Source organism: Typopeltis vanoorti, chromosome 6, assembly GCF_054136105.1.
Source record: "Typopeltis vanoorti isolate ZY-2024b chromosome 6, IOZ_Tvanoo_1.0, whole genome shotgun sequence".
NCBI classification, from domain to species: Eukaryota; Metazoa; Arthropoda; class Arachnida; order Uropygi; family Thelyphonidae; genus Typopeltis; species Typopeltis vanoorti.
This window is the reverse complement of record NC_143554.1, coordinates 68286972-68307756: the sequence shown is the minus strand read 5'-3', so window position 1 is coordinate 68307756 and position 20785 is coordinate 68286972. Positions and strand designations below refer to the sequence as shown.

Below are 20785 nucleotides of genomic sequence, written 5' to 3'. Positions count from 1 at the left end.
TATTTATCTTATTATTATTTATTGTCTTTTGTTGTGAATTAAAACTTACTCATTATAATGTTTCCAAAACGGAGCTGAGAAATGATATCAAAATGCCTCTCAAATTCTGGAAGAGCATAATTTTCTAAAATATGTTCTCTGCAAAGAAAAATGAGCATGAGATTTCTGGATTTGTAAGTGCACACCATCCATCCTGATTTACGCTTGCGCATAGACTCTCCCTTCGCCATGCAGGCATTTGAAACCAAGAATCCCACGAAATAGGTTGGTCAATCCTTATTCCAGAACTGTCCAATGTCTGCAGATGCATGTGATCATGGGGCCAGTTTGCCTGTTCTGAAGGACAAAAAACAGAGGTAAAGGGTTTTTTCACCTAGAAAAAAATCCTTTACCTTTGTATGAGACTAGCTAATGAGCACCTTTAGTCAAAAGAAACCAGATAACCTTACATTGTTGACAGGAATCTAAACCAGGTCTTTCCAACCAAAGGGCTTCATCTAGACACCGAGCTATGGATGCTCTAAGTGCAAACCATACAAATAAATATCTTTTGAGGCCTTGATATTTATTGGATAAATTAGACCATAATCAACATTTGTGCATCTTTACATTTCCTGAATCATGGAATGGTGCCAGTCTGAAAATGCTGTTCTAATGAGGAAAAATTATTCTTTTCTTACAGGTTTTTGCACATCATAATGAAAGCTCACTGAGCTTATCTGTTGATAATGGGACATGTGCATTTGACATTATAAAAGTAACTTTGTGGCTTGCATATAGCAAAAATTATGCAGAATTTTATTTAAAAACTGCTGCAACCGAGACACAAGCTAATATGTGCATCAGTTATGACTCATTATTGTGATTCATCTTTTGAATCTAGTTATCCCTGACAAAGTCCATGTAATGTTGAATGGAATATATTGGGGTTTTTAAATAAAATTCTATATAATTTTTTCTACATGTGTAAGCTGTAAAATTACTTTATAGAGCTTATCTATTGATTCAATGATATACTGAATAATTTGTAACTTATAACAAAATAAGAAACAATAAAGCACGGAAACAGGTAAGTCAGGAAGTAACAGAAAGCAGGTAAGTGACGTTGTTTGTAAAAAGGATGTTATTTGGCATGGTGTTCTATAATAAAACATGTTATTGATGAGCAAGTTAGAATGTATAAAAGAAGCAATTCAAAAACAGAAAAGAAAAGTAAATGAGATCATAATTGTGGTAGGTACTAATGACTTATCTAGCAATAAGTTCAGTATGAAAGAGGACATGAAAGAATTGTTGGAAGGCAAGAGTGAGAAATTGAAAATCATCAGTATTTTATCTCAGTAAGTATGATAAAAATGAATTAAGAAGAAGAGCTACGATGGCAAATGATTCGATACATAGACTGTGTAGAAGGAATGGATGTGAGTTTTTGGATGTGTGGAGTGAGTTTGAGGAAAGATTGGATTTGAATAAGAGTGACGGCCTACACCTGAATGCGTTTGGTATCAGGAGTCTAGAAAAACAAATAACTGGTATGAGACCTAACACAGAAAGTTAGAGAAACTAAATTATAAAGGTAGAAATGGTGAGAATGTTAGTGTAAGAGCAACAATGTTATATAACTGTGTTAATTATGGGAATGAGCTTTGTCAAAGGTGTGCAAAAATATCTGCATGTATAAGGCACTAGCGAAGAATAGAGATCTGCAAGTGGTCCAATTGTGTCATGCAGACTAGGCAACAGCATACAAAAGAATATGCAGGTAGATTATTATGCCTATACACAAATGCTAGGAGTATCAGAAACAAAGGGATAGAGTTTTTGCCTTAATCAATATGTTGGGACCTCAAATTGTAGGCACTAGTGAGATCTGGCTATCAGAATCAGACATACTGGTATTGAGTGTAAAAGATACAGTATTTTTAGAAAGGATAGAGAGGATAGGAGAGGAGGGGGACATGCTGCTAATGATATCGGATGACTTGAATCCAGTTAGAGTTGAGATCTATGACTGTAGTAGTAGTACTACTACTAACAGTATTTCATGTGGCAGTGAGTTTGAAACCATATGGTGTGAGTTGGAGTCTGACAAGATCAATTACATAGTGGGATGTTGTTACAGACATGGTGGATTAGTTGCTAGTGATGAAGAAATGCATCACCAAATGGAAAAGTTGAGCGCGAAAAGAGTGATCATAATGGGAGACTTTAATTATCCAAATATTGATTGGATAGAAGTAGAATGAAAATACATTTATTGAGCTGTTATCTATCCTGAGGGACAACTCCCTCAAGTAGCATGTGACAGAAGGAACTTGAGGTTAAAGAGTGTTAAGTTTGATTATAGTGTTAGAGAACATTTCAGTTAAAGATGCAACTATTTTGCCTCTGGTTGGTGACAGTGATCATGCGGTACTCACTTGGGGAGTGATTAAGTTTATAAATATTCATTCAGAAAAGGCTACATGCTGAACTGCAATGCAGGAAATTATGACCAACTGAGGAGTGTACTGAGTTCAGTGGAATGAGATCGGTTGCTGGATGGGAAGCATTTAAGCAATACTTAAATGATGTCATATCAGAATGAGTCCCAAGTGTTCAAAGAATAAATAGGGTAGGAGTCAAATGGATGTGTAATCTTATTAAGCAAGAGATTTGTAAGAAAAGGATGATGTGGAAGGAATATTCTGTGCATAAGGATGGTGTCTATTATAAAAATTATAAGCAGCAGGCCAGAATAGTCACAATTGTTGTATGGAAAGCAAAGTCTGAGTATGAAAAGAAACTGGCCCTGGATGCTAATGACAACCCACAATAATTCTTTCGAAATGCTGCAAGTAAAAGAAAGAATGAATATGAAAGAATAACTTCTAATGCAGATAACATGAAGGTTACAGAGCAAAAGAGGTTGTTCACCTAATGCGTACTCATTTTGTTAAAAGCTATCAACCTGGTGTATGTAACATTGAGCTCACTGCTACCTCTTTACTGATGAAGAAACTCGAGTGTATGAGGACGAGGTATTAGAGCTGTTGCACAAACTGAATAAAAATTCAGCAATGGGGCTGATGGGATATCAGCATATGTGCTAAAAGAGTGTTCAGCTGAACTGGCTATTTCTTTGAGCAGGCTGTTTAATATGAGTCTCAGAACAGGGAATATTCTGCAGGAATGGAAGGAATATATGGTAATTCCATCGCACAAGGATGGTCAAAGACCAATATATCCAACTATCAACCAGTTAGCATCTCAGGAGTGGTGGTGAAGATTTTGGAAAAATTGGTTAGGGCTCACATTCAGAAATGGGTTAACAGTGAATCTCTACTTTGCAATGAGCAACATGGGTTTACTAAGGGGAAGGTCATGCTTTAGCAACTTGCTCACATTCTATAACAATGTTACCATTGAACTAGACAAGGGGAATGAATACACCATGATACTTTTGGATTTTGTTTGACAGGATACAGCATGGTAGACCTGTTGCATAAATTGGAGAATATGGGTTTGGATTATAGTATATTAGCATGAATAAGAGGATGGCTGACTGACAGATATCAAAAAATGATCTACAGGGGGATTGAGTTTGCAAGTTTTAAGGTAACCAGTGGTGTACCACAAGGATCAGTGCTTGGTCCACTGTTATTCAGTCTGTACATTAATGATATTGGGAAAGATTTGAGAAGAAACATATAGCTATTTGCTGATGATGCAAAGATAGGAGGAATGCTGCTGATATGCAGTACTTGCATAATGATTTGAATAGGCTGGAATTGTGGGCATGGGAAAATAGATGTCAGTAAATGTAAAGTCATTCACTTCAGCATGATTAGATAACCAACATTGTATTATATTGGTGGGATTATGCTAGAAGAAACTGATGAGACTAGGAATCTTTGTTTCAGTGTTAGTAGATAGGAAGTTGAAGTTCAGGGGCCATGTAGCAAAGATTGCAAATACAACTCGAAAGATAAGGATGTCATTTTGCCTCTTTACAAGGCTTTGATAAGACCTCATTTGGATTGTGTGGAAAGGCTTATGTGTTTGTCGTATATGTTGATTGGATTTTAATGGTATAGATGCAAACACAGGTTGATAAGAAAATAACTATTTATTAACTTAATTGCTAATATTTCACTGGATAGATTAAGGACAGATTCGATCCTTTATCATATCCAGGAGTCTATGAAGTGCCCTGTTCATGTTATCAAGCCTACTATGTACAGACAGGAAGAACTGTGGACATCCACCTCAATGAACACAAAATATATCCGGCACTTGCACTATGGCAAGTTGGATCTAGCAGACCATGCTTTGGTTACCCTCGCACACAGGATCGATTGGAAAAAACAAACAAAATTGCTGCACAGAAGCTTTTACAAGTCAGAGAGAGAGAGAGAGGTTGTTCCTGGAACCAACAGAAGCATTGAAACATACTCTGGACCTCAACAAGTATGGCTGTATAAATCTACCAAAGATTTGGGAGACAGTCATCTTAAGACCAAATTAATACCTACTTACTTACTTTTTTTTTTTTTTTTTCCCAACTTAGGTGGTGTATAATTAGGATTTTAGTCTTTGTGTTGCATACTACAATTGCTCATACTAGTCCCATTGCTATACCGGATTGTGGTTGTCTTGCTACTGTAACAAACTTTGTTTGTATTCTCTGAAGATACTGGATAGAATACCTGCAAAATATTAGCAATAAATAGTTATTTTCTTATCGGTCTGTGTTCTCATTTGGATTGTTGTGCACAGGTCTGGTCTCCTCGTTTCCGTTATGATTCTGATACAGTGGAGAGAGAGAGAGAGAGAGAGAGCACAAAGGAGAGTGTTAAAGATGATATCCAGATTGTGAAATACTGATAATGAAGACAATTTGAGAATTTGTAGACTGCAGACACTAGCAAACAGGAGAAAGAGGGGTGATATGATTTAGACTTACAAACTTCTGGGGTCATACAGGATTTCAGTTGATGAAATTTTTCAATTTATGGAGGGTGGGAAAAGGACAAGAGGGCATCCTTGGAAACTGAGAATAAATGCTGCTAAGAAGGGGTGGGGGGGGGCTAGATTTTTCTCTCGTAGGGTGGTCCATGATTGGAATGGATTGCCATTGGATGTTGTGAGTGCAACATCCTTCGATGATTCCCTGACTCCCGGAGGTCTCTCTTAATAATAATAATAATCATACTGCTACCTTTTTGAAGTGTCGTAAGCAGTGGAGCAGGAATGCTTCATCTACCAAACATGTAAGGATAATTGATTTTTTAACTCATGAATAAGCTCAGTCTTGACGTTCTTTTCAAACATCCTGTGTGCTTAGGTTTATTAACATTGTCAGTTTTTTTAAATTGATTGTACCACCATTTATCATGATTGGAACAGCCCAATAGATTTGCCTAAATTTTTGTTGCACATTCACACATCACTAACTCAAATTTTGCTTACCATAAAACACACTTAAATTTGTTGAACTACTGATTTGTTGACATTTACTGATTAAGTATGAGATTAGTGCACCTGAACAAATGAGTGATTATCAAAAATTTTGTTTCAAAAATATTTGCATTAAAATACCAGCATGACCTGATTTGAAGAATAAATATTGGTTTATCATTTTCATAACAGGAAGTTACGTCAAGGAGATACTGTTTTTGGGACCACAGACTGACAGAAAAGCTACATCTTTTAAGAGAATGAGGGTAAGTTTTTGTTATTTCCCAATCCTTGTGAACTTTTTTAATTTCATTTGAAGACTTAGATGTTTAACAGAAATTATATTTTGTATCTTTATTAATTGGACACTTGAACTATTGTTCATGCCTCGTCAGAGGGTCAAATTCCAGATGATTGGAATAGAGCTCTTATATTACCCATTTGTAAAAAGGAAAATAAAATTGATGTGAGAATTATAGAAGAATTTCTCTGCTATTGAGTGTTCCTAGTAAGATTTATGGAAGTACACACTTGAGTAAAGGCTCAGAAAAATTGTGGAAGCTTGAAAAAAATGCTGGGTTCTGATCAAACAAAGGCTGTTTAGCTTCAGATTTTCACTTTAAAACAAAAAGTTGAGAAATCATGGAATATAAAAAGATTTATATTTATGTTTTGTATATTGAGAAAAGTCACTTGACAAGATGCCAAGAGAATGGCTTTTTAAAATGCTACAGTTACAATATATATGGTATAAATGGGACATTATATCAAGCAATACATAGTCTATATTTAAGTTTCAAAAGTTTCAAATTCTAACTGCTGGCTTAAATTCTAAGCCAGCAGTTAGAATTTAAGGAAGTATAGGAAGAAACTTTGATGTTAAATCAGGTGCGAGACAAGAGTGCACATTATCTCCATTGTTATTCATCATCTATATGGATCATGTTATGAAGAAAAGCAGTATTAAACCTGATATCAAAATTGGAGATGCTAGTCGCAGCTCTTTATTTTATGCAGATGATATTATTCTCCTAAATAAACCCAGTATAAGCCTGTAGAATTCCCTGAATAAATTGAATAACTGCTGTAATGAATTTGATATGAAAAGCAATAAAAAGATATTGAAAATAGGCTGTCTTCAATGTCTTTTCAGTTGTTTTGCCACAATTTTTAGTGAAGATGGCAAATTAAATATGGAAATAGACAACAAAATTAAGGGTCAAAGCCAAATATCTAGGAAGAGATCTACGTTGACTTTCAGGAATGCAGAGAACTGACTGGGGCTTCTGATTTAATGTCAATCCTCACCTTCTCGTGGTGTGGCCCCTGTTAGTAGGTATTTACTGGGTACTGAACAAACAAGGACGGGCTGGCAATTTGAGACTTAGCTAACCAAATTACACTCTCTATTGGCTTAAACCACAAATGCATATGATGGTACAAAATGACGAGATTTCATGCCAGCTGGGGGGGGGGGGGGGGAGTGTTTCCTGGTTGCACAAGGCCCCGCTGTTTTCTTCAGAGAACCAGGACAAACGGTGAAAAGTGCTACTGGAACAAGCTCCAACTCAACATCTAGAAGAAGAATAAACCCAACATCAGAAGAACTGAAGATAGGAACCATCAACGTAAGGATATTAATGGAAAAGAAATCGAACTTGCAGAGGAAATTGGAAAATTATCACATGGACATAATTGGCATTACTGAGACAAAGAAGAACAAAGACAGGTGAGATATTAATAAATAATAAGTATAGGATGCTATTTTCAGGCAATAATGATCAAGGAAAAAAAGGAGTAGCGATAGCATTCAACATTGAACATGAAGATAAACTTCTTGATTGGAAAGCAGTTTCAAGTAAAGTTATGTAGGCAAACTTCAAAATGGAGAAATGGACAATGAAACTTATTTGTGAATATGGTGCCACAAAAGTTCTTCTAAAGAAGTAGAGGAGTTTTTCCGAGTCATTAGAACAGTTAGCTGACATAAAGAAAATGGAAAATGTAGTCCTTGTTGGAGACCTGAACAGTAGAGTAGGAAATAAATCTCACCGGGCATATAGGAAAATTTGGAGATAAGGACAAAGCTAGTGGTAGGTATTTTTTATTATTATTATTTTCCAACAGTGACGGATGGATGTGAGACTTGGAACCTAAAGAAGTCAGATTAGAAGGGGATAGCTGCTTTTGAGATGTGGTGTTACAGATGGCTGTTGAGGGTATCATATACTGAAAGGCATACAAATGAATGGGTGTTAGAAGAGATCAGTAGAACTTAGGCTCTTTAAGGATATTGACAGGAGAAAGTTAAAATATTTTGGACACATTGAAAGGATGGAAGAAGGGCTTCTTAGAGCAGTAATAGAAGGTAAAGTGTTCCTGGAGAAGAGTGGAAAGGGTAGACTATCAATGAGATGGACGGATGGTGTGTGTGTGGAGTAATTGATCTTCAAGAGAGTTGAAGCCTCCAGAAAAGCATACAACAGGACTACATGGTAAGGCCTGTCGTGGCACATCACTGAGCATCAGAATGACGTATGGCAATCTGTGGATATCCAGTGAACATATTATTATACGGGCACCTCCATGAAGTCTGAAGACATTGCAGGAGACCCAATCTATGACGCCTCTCCTTGAACCCATTAATAGGCAAAGCACTCACAACCGACTCTGGCAACCCATTCCACTCATTCACAACTCTCCTAGCAAAAAATATAGTCTTTGCACCCCCCCCCCCCCCACTGACCACACTTTTATTCGACTTCTAGAGATTACCCCCCCCCCCCTTGTTCTGTTTCCTCTAGCTGAATGCTGAAACATTTCCCCTGTCAATATAAAACCCTTTAAGCAACTTAAATGTTTCTGTCATCATATCCCCTCTTTTTCTCCTATCAACGAACTTCTGCTATCCACATACCCTCGAAGGGAACATTCCACACTTGCCTCTGAATCTTCTCCACTGCTTCCTCATCCAAAGAAACCCAGGAGACCAGACTTGAGTACAGTAATCCAGATGTGGGCATATCAAGGCCTTATAAACAGGAATAATAACTTCCTTATCTCTACTTGTTAATGTCTTCTTCATTAGCAAGTAATCGTATGAGCTATCTTAACAATGTCCTCTAAACTTTAACTCTCTGTCTACCCTCTAAATCTCTAGCTTCATCTATTTTCTGGAGTACAGTGCCATCAATGTGAGGGCACTGTAGTCCAGTTGAGATTACAAGTACACAGCTTGTAATCTATTTATCCCAATATGCATAACTTTACATTTCTCCACATTAAACTGACACCATTATGTTTTGCATATACTAACAGCCTATTTAAATCATCTTGCAAGCTTTCCACCATCGCCTTGATTAACTATTACTGTACCTAATTTCACATCAACAAACAACTGAATATTTCCTTTCAGGTTATTTCCTGTATTATTTATGTGCAAATTAAACAGCAATGGTCCCAGCACTGAACCTTGCAGAACCACTAGTCACATGTTTTCACCTTGATTCTGTCCCTCCATATACCACTTTTCGATATCTATCCAGCAGCTACCCTCTTATCCACTTAACCAGTGTCATATCCATCTTCATTTGATCTAATTTGTATAACAGAGTTCTAATTGATATTCTGTCAAATGCCTTTGCAAAATCCAGCAGAATCATTGTGTAGCCATTTATCATTTATCCAGCTCAGCTGTTACTCTATTATAAAAAGTTAATAAATTACTAAGGCATGACTGACCCTTCACAAAGCCATGTTGACCCTCATACAATATTATATATTTATCTACCAAGGGAATTATTTTGCTCTCTTTCCACTCCCTTGGAACTCTACCAGAGCTGAGACTTAAATTAAAGAGCCTAGTCAAAGGCATTGCCAGTTCCCTTGCACATTCTTACAAATCCTAGCTGACATCCCATGTAATCCTGCAGCTGTATTTACATTGAGAACCTCCAATTCATCCACCTCTGTTCCCACATTAGTGTCTGTCACATAGGTTAAAGCAATAACCTCATGATATACCCTTGCAAAGTGGTCACTAAGTAGCTCAACTATGTTATCCAGTTCTGTCTCTTCGTGACCATCATCATTCATTAAGGTTAATCTTCTATAGTCATTCTTTATCTTATTTGCAACATAACAAAAGAACTCTTTGGGATTTCCTTTGGCCTGCTTGTCTAAATTCTTCTCATAATCTGATTTTGCCTTCCTTGCCATGATGCTGGTCACCTTTCTTTTTATATATCCTCCACTGCATTTTCTTCTTCTGCAGCTCGTGCTTAATGATAATACTCATCCACTATCTGATTAACCCTCCATATCCTAGGAATACAGTTTAATACTGCTTCCTATAGATGACCCTTAACTATATCCCATGCACTACTAACATTCTTACCCTGCAGTTGTTTTATGCCATGGCACAGATTTAAGCTTCTTCCTAAGCTTGTGATAATCACCTTCATTTTAGTTCCACATATACCCCCCCCTTCTTGATAGAATATTCCTCATGTTTTACAAAATCCCAAATCATGACCTGCTTGGTCACTTTCACCAACTGGAGGCAATGTGGTCACCTTGGTTACAGTAGCTTTTCTGATCCTATGACCAGGTCCAGTACTCTCCCACCTCTAGTCCTCTCCATCACATGTTGCCTTAAGTAATTATCTATTAGCAGGTGTATAAATTCTGTTTCCTTCCAGTCCATATCTCCATAGTTGAAGTCCCCCCATAATAATCACTGCCTATACTCATTGTACTAATTTGGCAATGCATGTCATCTGGTGAACTCCCTGGCCTTAATCTCACCCCGAATTATTTCAAATGAAGAGCCACCCTCCCGCCTGTCTCCTATTCTTTTTGGCTGCAGTTCATCCGAAGTGACCATTACTTAGTACTAAGCAGGATAAAAATGGATATCACATTGAAAAAACAGTATGTAAGAAAGTTTTTAAAAAGAATTAAAGTTGAGTAGCTTTTACAAGTAAATTATAGACTCAACTATGCAAACATTATTGAAGAAAATTTGCAGCAGTTCAGAAACAAGAACCAATCCTGGGAGTCTCAGTGGCAAACTGAAGAAGACATTGATTGATTGAACTATGTGAGGTATGTGGTGAAGTTGTATGCAAAAATAAGAACACCGTCAAAAACTTGAAATGTGGAAAGAGAGCTGGAGTAGATGATATACGACCAGAAATGTTTAAATATTTGTAGTGGTTACACTGCATAATTCAGAGAGCTTTGAAAGGTCATATTCCCAATGATTGGAGTGGAGCTCTCGTAGTACCATCTATAAAAAAAAAGGGAATAAAGCAGAAAGGGAGAATTGCAGAGGAATTTCTCTACTGAGTGTTACAGGTAAGAATTAGGAAAGCATACTTAAAAAAGAAGTTGAGAAAGGTTGTGGAAGGGAAACTTGGAGAAGAATAAGCAGGGTTCAGGCCAAATAGAGGTTGTACAGTGATCTGTACTTAAGGCTTGTAAATCTGGAAAAAAATGCATATGACAAGGTGCCTGGAGAAAAGCTTTTCAAAACACTACAATTATTTAGGGTGAATGGAACATTATACCGAGCAATACATAGTCTATATTTAAGTTGTCAGTCAGCAGTTAGAATTGAAGGAAATACAGGAAGATGATTTGATCTAAAATCAGGGGTAAGACAAGGATGAACATTATCTTCACTCTTATTTATTTACAGTGGTATCTCGCTAATCCAAACCCTCCAGTAATCCGAACTGTGGCTTGAAAGAAAAAAAAAAATTATTTATTACGTATTATTATTTTGTGTACTACTATTTTTATTTAATAATTATTTTAACTATTATTATATATTTTATTATTATTACTGTACAGTATTTTTTTCGTACTGTCGATTGTACGGTTATACTGGAGGCCTATTTTGATGTATTGTGTGTTCACATTTGCTTTTTTTATACTGTACAGTATGTACTGTATTGTCGGCATGAATCACAAATATACACAAAAAGAGGAAATTCAAAACGTGCATAATTTGGTTAAAAATATAAATCCAGATGTTGAAATGTCACAAACAGATGTTACGGAATGGATTACAGGTAAAACTGAAAGTGAATTCGAAATCAAATCAGATGCTGAAATTATAAATATGACGCTACAGAATGAATTAGAAGACGATGATGACGATGAGAACTCCAAGAAAAAAAAGTAAAACATGAAGAGGCAGCTGAGTTTTAATATGTGTATAGAATGTGCTAAGTAGAATGATACGCCATTCCACAAAATTTTGTTGCTAATGTAGCTCCGAGAAAAGTTTAGCTTCCAAGAAGCAAAAGAAAACCAGTGACTTTTTTTTACAAAGAAATAAAAGAACTTATTTTTGTGTTATTTTGTGAAACATTTTTTTGTGTTGTGTACAAGAAAGTGATATTTTTTATGCAAATTAAGTTATTTACTGAACTATGCAATTTTATTAAATCAGAATCCTCAACAATACAGGTACATACAAATTAAATTTTTTACTAAAATAAACTTGTGTACTGTATTATTTTTTGTTTTACATTAAAGTACAGTAGCTTTTTTTTTTCTATCAGTTACTTCATTTATTTACATTTAATTAAATTGATGTACCATTAGAATCTGATTATTTTTGTCTTAAACCCTAGTTATTGTTGTTTCTTGGGGGGGGGGGGAATGCACTAATCCGAACGAGCACGGTTTTTATTAAGTCGGATTAGCGAGATACCACTGTATATGAATCATAATATGAAAGTAAGTTGTATCAAACCTGATATTAGAATTGGAGGTGTCAAACTTAGCTCTTTGCTTTATGCAGATGAGTTGTACTCCTAAACACATCTAATGCAAGTCTCCAGGATTCACTAACTAAATAGAATAACAGCTGCCACAAATTTGGCATGAAAATCAGCCATAAAAAGACGAAAATTATGAAAATATGCAAGAAGTTAAAAAAACTTCAACTGCATTCTGAACAGAGATCCTATAGAAGAAGTAAAATATTTCAGCTATTTAAGCACAGTGTTTAGTGAAGATGGCAGGTTAAATCTGGAAATAGACAACAGAATAAGCAAAGCTGGTATGTTGGGGAGTCAACTGAATAAATTTATATGGAACAAAAGACAGAGATTAATCAAAACAGTAAACTAGCAGTATACAAGAAAGTGTTCGAACCAGATTTGAGCTATGGATCAGGAGTTGGGTTAGAAATAAAGCACTTGATCAAAGACTAGAGGCCACAAATATGAGGGTATTGAGAAAAATTAAGGGAGTGAATAGATGATATCAATGGCAGAATCATATTAAAAATGAAGATATTAGAAAGGAACTTGACATTATTAGCATTCAAGAATGAGTCAGCAGAGCTAATCTTAGGTGGTATGGCTACTTAAATAGAATGGGTGAGGAAAGGTTAGCAAAACAGGTGTTTGATGCTAAGATGGCAGGAAAAGGACCCAGAGAAAGACCAAGGTCTAGGTGGATTGATTCATTCAGAACTGCCTTAGAAGAACAAAATGTTAGATATGACAATATCAGATTGCTTACAGGTAATAAACTAATTTGGAGGAAAATTGTGGATAGGAGATTAATAATAATGTAAACTTAATCATGTAATGCTGTAATAGTAACCTGAACACTCCTTGGGGATATATATATCAGGAAATTGATGACAACAGAATTATTCAGTTGATTTCCTGGTGTGGCAGGAAGTCAACTGAATAAATTTATATGGAATAAGAGAGAAAATTAGTCAAAACACTAAAGCAGCTCTATACAAGATAGTGTTCAAATCAGTTTTAATCTATGGATCTGAGAACAGTTGGATTAGAAATAAAACACTTGATCAAAGACTGGAGACCACAGATAATGAGTTCTGCAAAATATTATAGGAGTGAACAGATGGCATCAATGGTAATATCATAATAAAAAGGAGGATATTAGGAAAGAACTGGGCATTGTTAGCATTTAGGAATGTGCTAGCAGAGCCAATCTATCTCAGGTGGTGTGATTACTTAAACAGAATGGGAAAGGAATAGTTATCAATATAAGTGTTCTTGTTCAAGATTGCAGGAAAAAGACCCAGAGAAGAACCAAGATCTAGGCAGATTAATACAGCAGTAAGAAGTGTCTTAGAAGACCAAAGACTATAATATAAGATCTTGTAATGCTGGAATCTTGACAGATAACAGATTAATTTGGAGGAAAATTGCTGATAGGAAGTTAGCAAATATGTTATTTTTTCATGTAGTACAATCGTATTATCCTGTAAATCCCCTGAAGATACACCTCAAATTTGATGAGATGACTATTGTTCTCACATTTGGCCACCTAATTTCCATTGTGATGTGAAACTTTGAAAAGGGATCCAGAGATGAGTGACTAAGGAAATATATGGACTTTCCAGTATATGTTAGTTATGAGGAGAGGTTGAGGAAATGCAAATTCATTCTATGATAGATCTCTTCCATGTCAGCCTGATAACATCCCCTGACTAGCTTATATGTCACAATCATATCCCCCTTCCATCCTCTTACTCCTATTCACAAGGCTTTGCAATTTACATTCTCTCAATCTGTCGTACTGCACAGTGACGGGATGACCACTGACAACCTCTGTGAATCTTCTCTGGAGCCTTTCTAACCCTTTCTAACATATCCTCGTCACCATGAAAACCAGGCGACCAGATCTGTGCAGAATAATCATATGAGGCCTGATCAAGGCCTTATACAGTGACATCATAACCTCTCTATTTCCTGCATGTTAGGGTCCTCTGCATCATTGCCATTATCCGATGTGACATCTTCACAACTTGTGCAATGTGGCCCCTGAATTTCAGGTCCTTGTCCACCAGAACTCCCAGATCTCTCATTTCCTCTACCTTTTTTTATAGTTTCCCAACCAAGTGTATTCTTTGTATCTCATCATTGCTTACCAAATTTCAAAAGCATACACTTTGCAACATTGAACTGATAATTTCACTTACCTGCCCATTCATGCAATCTATTCCAGTCCTCCTGCAAGGCCATAATATCTGCTTGACTCTGCATTGCTCTCCCCAATTTTGCATTGTCTGCAAACAACTGCATATTGCTAGTTAAATCCATTCCAATATCATTAATATACAAATTGAACAACAATGATCCCAAAACTGACTCCTGCAATACACCACTACTGACCTTCCTCTTACAGGATACCGCACCCCCACATACCACTTTCTGATACCTATCTGACAGCGAGTCACTGATCCAACTCAGAAGTCTGTTATCCAATCCCATCTGTTTCAGTTTATTTAGTCATTTGTCGTGTGGGAGCCTGAATTAAAAGCTTTTGCAAAATCAAAGTACATCACTGTGTATGCATTTCCCCTTAACAAACCCATGCTGATAACTACAAAGAATAGTGCTATTTTCAACCCAGTTCTGTATCCTACTTTTCACTAATCTCTCTAGTAGCTTCACCACAACTCCAGATATATATACAGGTCTATAATTCGAAGCTACAGCCTTATTACCACTTTCATACAGTGGAACAATTTTACCTTCTTTCTGCTCCCTTGGAACCTGTGCTGTTGTAAGACTTATTAAAGCATGCCAATGGTACTGCCAATTCCCTGGAACATGTGATGTTCCAGGGGATTGGCAGTACCATTGGCATGCTTTAATACATGTGATGATATGTCACCAAATCCTATCACCTTATTGACATCATGGTTATTTATTTCCTCAAATGCCTCCTGCTCACTCACAATTAAGCCATCATCTCCTGTGTCCTCTACCCTTAAGTTCCTCATGATTCCACCCTTATAAATTGATCATGGAGCACCTCAACCATGTCTTCTGTAGCAGTTACCATTCTACCGTTTTCATCCATTAACATCATCTTATCATGATCATTCTTCCTTCTACTTGCCATTATGCATAGAGTAGAAGGTAAGAGATGAAAATGAAAAGCCATTCTTAAAAGTTATGTAAAGGTGTAGTTGATAGGGGAGTGGGGAGTATTATTTTTTATTACATAAATGTTAGGTAAGTGGAATGGTATCATCAGTAAGTAACAGCATACAGGTAAGTGAAACTGTCTCATCATTTTAGGACAGTAATAATGTTGCTAATAACTAAAATAAATACCATTACTCTTTCTTATGTTTTGTGAAAGTCAAATTGGCATTATCATTAACAATGCATATGTATAAAAAATATGTGCACATATCTTTACTTATGTATTGATGATGACTGTCTCACTTACATAAGTGACGGTCTCATCTCTTGTTATCTCCTTCCTGAAAATACCAATATTAGTAACAGTTATCGGATGCACTTGAACACAAGACATAAACGTGTCATTACTTAAAATTTCTTGCTTTTTTGAAGTATTCAGAAAGACTAGAACATGTGGATAGGACACTGTTTTATATTTTAGTAATTCCTCAGTACTAACATTATGCTTCATTGTGGGTGTGGAAGGAGGGTATATGATTTTCAAGAAGGAAATTTTGCTGTTAGCTTGTTTTCTTTGAACCTGTAAAGGCAATAAAATGATTTCATAGTTATGTGTCAAAAGAAAGAAAAAGTGTTGTGTTAAAAAAAAATGCTGTTTTTAATTTTTTTATATTTTTATTTAATTTTATGTTTTTATTTAAAAACAGAAACAGACATCTAGCAATAATAATGTACTAGTATTTTGCCATTGTCAGCAAGAAGACATCTTCATGGACACAAGCATATGAGATTTATCTGCATGCAAGCACAACAGGCAGAAAAATAAACAGAGACTGTGGTCAAAATATCCCCCCCCCCCTCTCTCTATGGACATGGTGAGGAGTCCTTGAGCTCTTTATCTGACAGTCCCATGATAAATAGTCTCTCAGATTTTTGGTAGAGTGAGGCAGCCATACTTAAGGTTAGGAGAATAGGGATAGGGCCGTGATAGATTCCAAAAACTGCTGCTCGAATTTATATTTTCATCAGTATAGTGGAGAGATTTTTACAGTGAATCTGATGATCCACATCAGTTGTATGATCTGCATTTCCAGAGCAGCTGTGCTATAAATATTGTATCTGCATGCAATAATATTAGCCATCAAATATTCTTATTATTTTTTTACTTTATTTTGAAAAAGAGAGTACCTGTTTCCTCATTGCACTGAACATTGCAAATCAGTGAAATCCTTAATTAGAAGTGCTAATAATATGTGAACATATTTCATGAACTCTTTCAGAGATTGGATTTGAAATGTGCAATATCAAAGTGACTCATGGTGAATATTATGAAGCCTTAAACTGGTTAGATTTGATTTTTTTTTTTTTTTCTCTCCTCTTCTAAAGTGTTTCAAAGTATTGTAAAATTGTGTGATCAGGTAACAGTTCATACACTGCTAGAGCATTTAAGTTAGTTACATGGGGAAATCTTTCTTGTGTTACTCTACATTATTTATTTATTTATTTTATTTATTATTTTTTGTTGTTGTTTTTTGTTTTTATGCGACTCCCATCCACAAAAGGTTTATTTGAGAACCTATAGTACATTCATACCATGAGTGGGCTAATGGGCTAAGGATTTTTTTCTAATTTTATTGATTTTTATTTTATTTTTATCATATCCAGAAACTTTGCTCTAGAGATCAAACATGATTCTGTATTTATCTAATAAAGGAAATTGAACTAATTGAAGAATGAAAAATTGAAAAATGAAGACATTAGAAGAGAGCTAGATATTTACAACTTAAATTAAGGGATCAAGGAATATAGAGAGAAATGCAAAAGAGCATTTATATAGGATGGAATGATATCATTTACCAAAAGAAGTGGGTAAATATAGATTTCCTCGCTGAGAAGAAATTTAACGAATTATAACAAATTAAAAATTTAACTATTTGTGTACACCTTTTTTCTTTCTCAGGGTTGTCAGCCATCCCCTAACCACAGCATGACATTCTCAGCACTATGTAATATCCCCTGCCTGTTAAATTTAGATCAGTGTATTATCATAGAAAGTGACTCAGTTAACAAACTAAAGGATAGAGAGAGAGAATTCGTATCTTTGGCTGGTTGGGTATTGTGGTGGGGGATATTAATCCTATATGTGTAAGGCCAATTCCAATTTCATATTCCCAGTTTCCATCTCTCCAATATTTGTGATATGCATGCTCTATATTTTCAGACAGTTTTCTTGTTTGTGGAGGGGGGGAGGGGAACTCCACTATCACCTACATGGGCCTCTGCATATACACATTACATGCACATTAAAAAATGTTGTAATTCAGTAAAGTAACATTATATACCTAATTATGTTAAAAGAACCATTTTTAAATTAAAAAGATAGGAAAATTTTTTAAATTAAATTAGCTAAATTCATTAATTGCTTACTTAAAATATTTTTCTTATTTTCAGATTTTTATCTTTGGCGATGAGAAGATGCCCAGACTGGCTGTCTGGCTTTTTGGTACATTTTTGACATTGCTAACTTGCTAATATTTTCTATACTTATAATTGAGAATTTCGCTGTTGTACAGTTTTTACAAGGCTATTTGTTTGTCGAGTAAATATAGATCCTTTCATCCTTTTTTTTTTTTAAACTAGTTAAGTTTACTTTATTTTTGTAAATGCCACAAATGTATTTTTTAATCTCAGATATCATATACTGTAATAATAATACAGTTGGAGATGGAAATTTTGATGTATATATTAAGTTATAAAGTGTCCTGTCCAACTATTTGCCAATGTTTTATTAATGTAAATATTATTCCTATTGCAAGTGTATCTTGCATTAATCACTACTTTATGGACATAGCAAATTAATGTCATTTTTTTATAGAATTGTTAAACATTCCTGACAAACACCTTTTGTAGTCCTTTACTGCGAAATAGTTTTATTTTATCACTTAAATGTTTTAAGTCAGCCAGACCACATTGGCTATATGTGTTATAAATATATAATTTTAGTTCATTTTGGTGTCGTTTAAGTGTTTTTCTCAAACAGCATATTGAGAAAGTTTATCAACATAAATTTCTTTTTTACTGGGGATATGAGTTAACTAAAAAGTTAATGTTTCTTTCTTTAAATTGGGCAATTTACTGAAGATTTGGATTCACAAATTAATTAACAAAGCATGTTTTACATTTTCCAAGAAACAGTATTATCTCTAGATAAGAAATGGATATAATTCTCACAAAGAAACAAAATATAAATTGCACTTCAGGTTTCATTTTTATAAAAAAAAAAAAATAGTTTATTTGCTCTCTTTTAAAATGAAGCAAATTTTCTGTTTTGCAGTCACTTAAATCAACAGTAATCTAAAAGTGTCGATCATTTAAATCTCTCTCTCTCTCATATGTGTGTGTATGTATATATATATATATATATATATATATATGGAGGGATGTATGAAAAATTATCTATCATATAAAAGAATTTATATATCATTCAAGTTACAGGAGATTATGTTGCAGTTAAAAACATATGAAACCGTTATTGTCTAGTCTGCTGTGTATAAAATATACTATACATATTATGCTATTTTTAATATGTATAGTTTTGTTTTTAATGCCTGTCTATTAATTTTATTGTAATCTGAAAAGATGTAATTTTTATATTGGGGGAAAAAAATTCCAGTGGGATAATAAATTCAATTGTGTTTAATCCTATCTTCCTTCTCTTTGATTAATTAATCAAGCAAATGGAGATTTAATAAGTTATAGTGGTATATACGTATTTTCCATGCATAGAATTTATGCCAATAAACATTTTGAAGCATTCTATTAAAAATTTATATTGACAAGTTAAGTTAATTTTTTTTTATAATTTCAGTACGATACACTCTCCTCTCTCACTTTTTTACAAGATGTCACTTACTATCTCTGATATCAGATTCCAAAATAAACTTAGATAATCTTTATTTGACAAATGAGAATGATGAAAGCTTTTTCGAGTCATAAATGACTTTGCAAACAACTTTATTCATCCTTCTCTTTCTAAGACAGTTCTGGACTATACAGTCCGCAATGCAAGCTAGTGTATGTATAATCTAAATCAACATATTTTTGACTTGCATATGAATGAGATTTTTATTATCCAATACAAAAAAAAAATGCTTAATTAAATATAATTGTTAAATCTACAAAAGATAATTTTATATAATCATTCTGACTTTGAAAATGGAAATAAACATTAACTATTTTTATTTGTCAAAATGAGTGTTTCTTAATGTTACCCCCCCCCCCCCCCCAAAAAAAAAAAAAAAAAAAAAAAAAAAAACACAAACACCTCTTCAACTGCTCCTGAAAATAGTCAGAATTTAGCAAATGTGGTATATTGTTTATGAAAAGTAATTTCATAAACAATGAAATTATGTATGAACAAAGGCAGCTATTGTAACTTTCATCTATCATTCAGCTCCAAACTCCACAAACCAATTTTTCATCCTCTTTTCTTCAATCTTCTTCAAACTGTTATCTCCAACGCATATAACCTCCAACTTTTCTTCTCTTCTCTCATATTACTTACCCTCCCCCATCATCGGGAGTTGATATTTAAAAAAAATAAATAAATAAATAATGATTCTTGGTTCTTGAAGGTTTTCCCCCTTGGTTACAGTATAAGTGATGAAGACACTTCACGTGGAAACTTTGTTTCCTTACACTTGGATAATGTAATGGATTAAACAAGAATATGATTTCCTAGCAACTTTAATTTATAATGATTCTCATTAACACATATCAAAATGAAGTGATGCACTGATTGCCCTCCATAAAGACACTTGTATGTTTATATCACTGTAATGAAATAACTAGCTCGCTATTGAAAAAGATTGTCATGAGTTTTAATGCTCAGTCAGAAAGAGGTTTACAAAATTTTAAAACTATGCCTGTATAACTTTTTTGAGGTGGGACTGTCAAAATTAACCTAGCATAGTGGGAGATAAACACAACTTAAATGACTTTGAGTGCTGTTTGAAATGTATAAATTGTGTGCATAAAAACACTTCTCACATCACCGACTACAGGGATGACATCTACATGTTACAGAACTATTTGATTTACTTAGAAAAATTAAACACAGAAACTTATGTGAAATAAATTGTTAGCTGGAAAATTTTTCCCTATGTATCATAGACATCCTCAGTACATTGAAAATGGAACACAGTATACAATTGCAGTGAAACAGTCACTTTGAAAAAGTGCCGCTATACTGTTAATAGGACATCAAGCAGTCAGTATAAGTCCCAATTTTTTTTAAAAAAATAATACAATAATAATCAGGAATTTGCATTTAAATGATGTAATAATATTTCCCATAAAGCAGATAACCAAAGGCCATCAGATCTTTTAAGGTCTCAACTCTTTTTATGAAA

At 34.6% G+C, this 20785-nt stretch overlaps 1 protein-coding gene across 4 annotated transcripts in view; it reads left to right on the top strand.

The window, feature by feature from the left end:
• The window catches only part of LOC150105513 (uncharacterized), a 121854-nt gene extending 102650 nt beyond the window's left edge, over positions 1 to 19204 (top strand). For all 4 annotated transcript variants that reach the window (XM_090394860.1, XM_090394859.1, XM_090394862.1 and 1 more), the window contains exons 8-9: positions 5632 to 5705; positions 17826 to 19204. In XM_090394860.1, the coding sequence (XP_090250986.1) occupies positions 5632 to 5674 (43 nt within the window). In that variant the 3' untranslated portion in view covers positions 5675 to 5705; positions 17826 to 19204. The remainder of the gene's footprint in view (positions 1 to 5631; positions 5706 to 17825) is intronic.
• The last annotated feature ends 1581 nt before the right edge of the window (positions 19205 to 20785 follow it).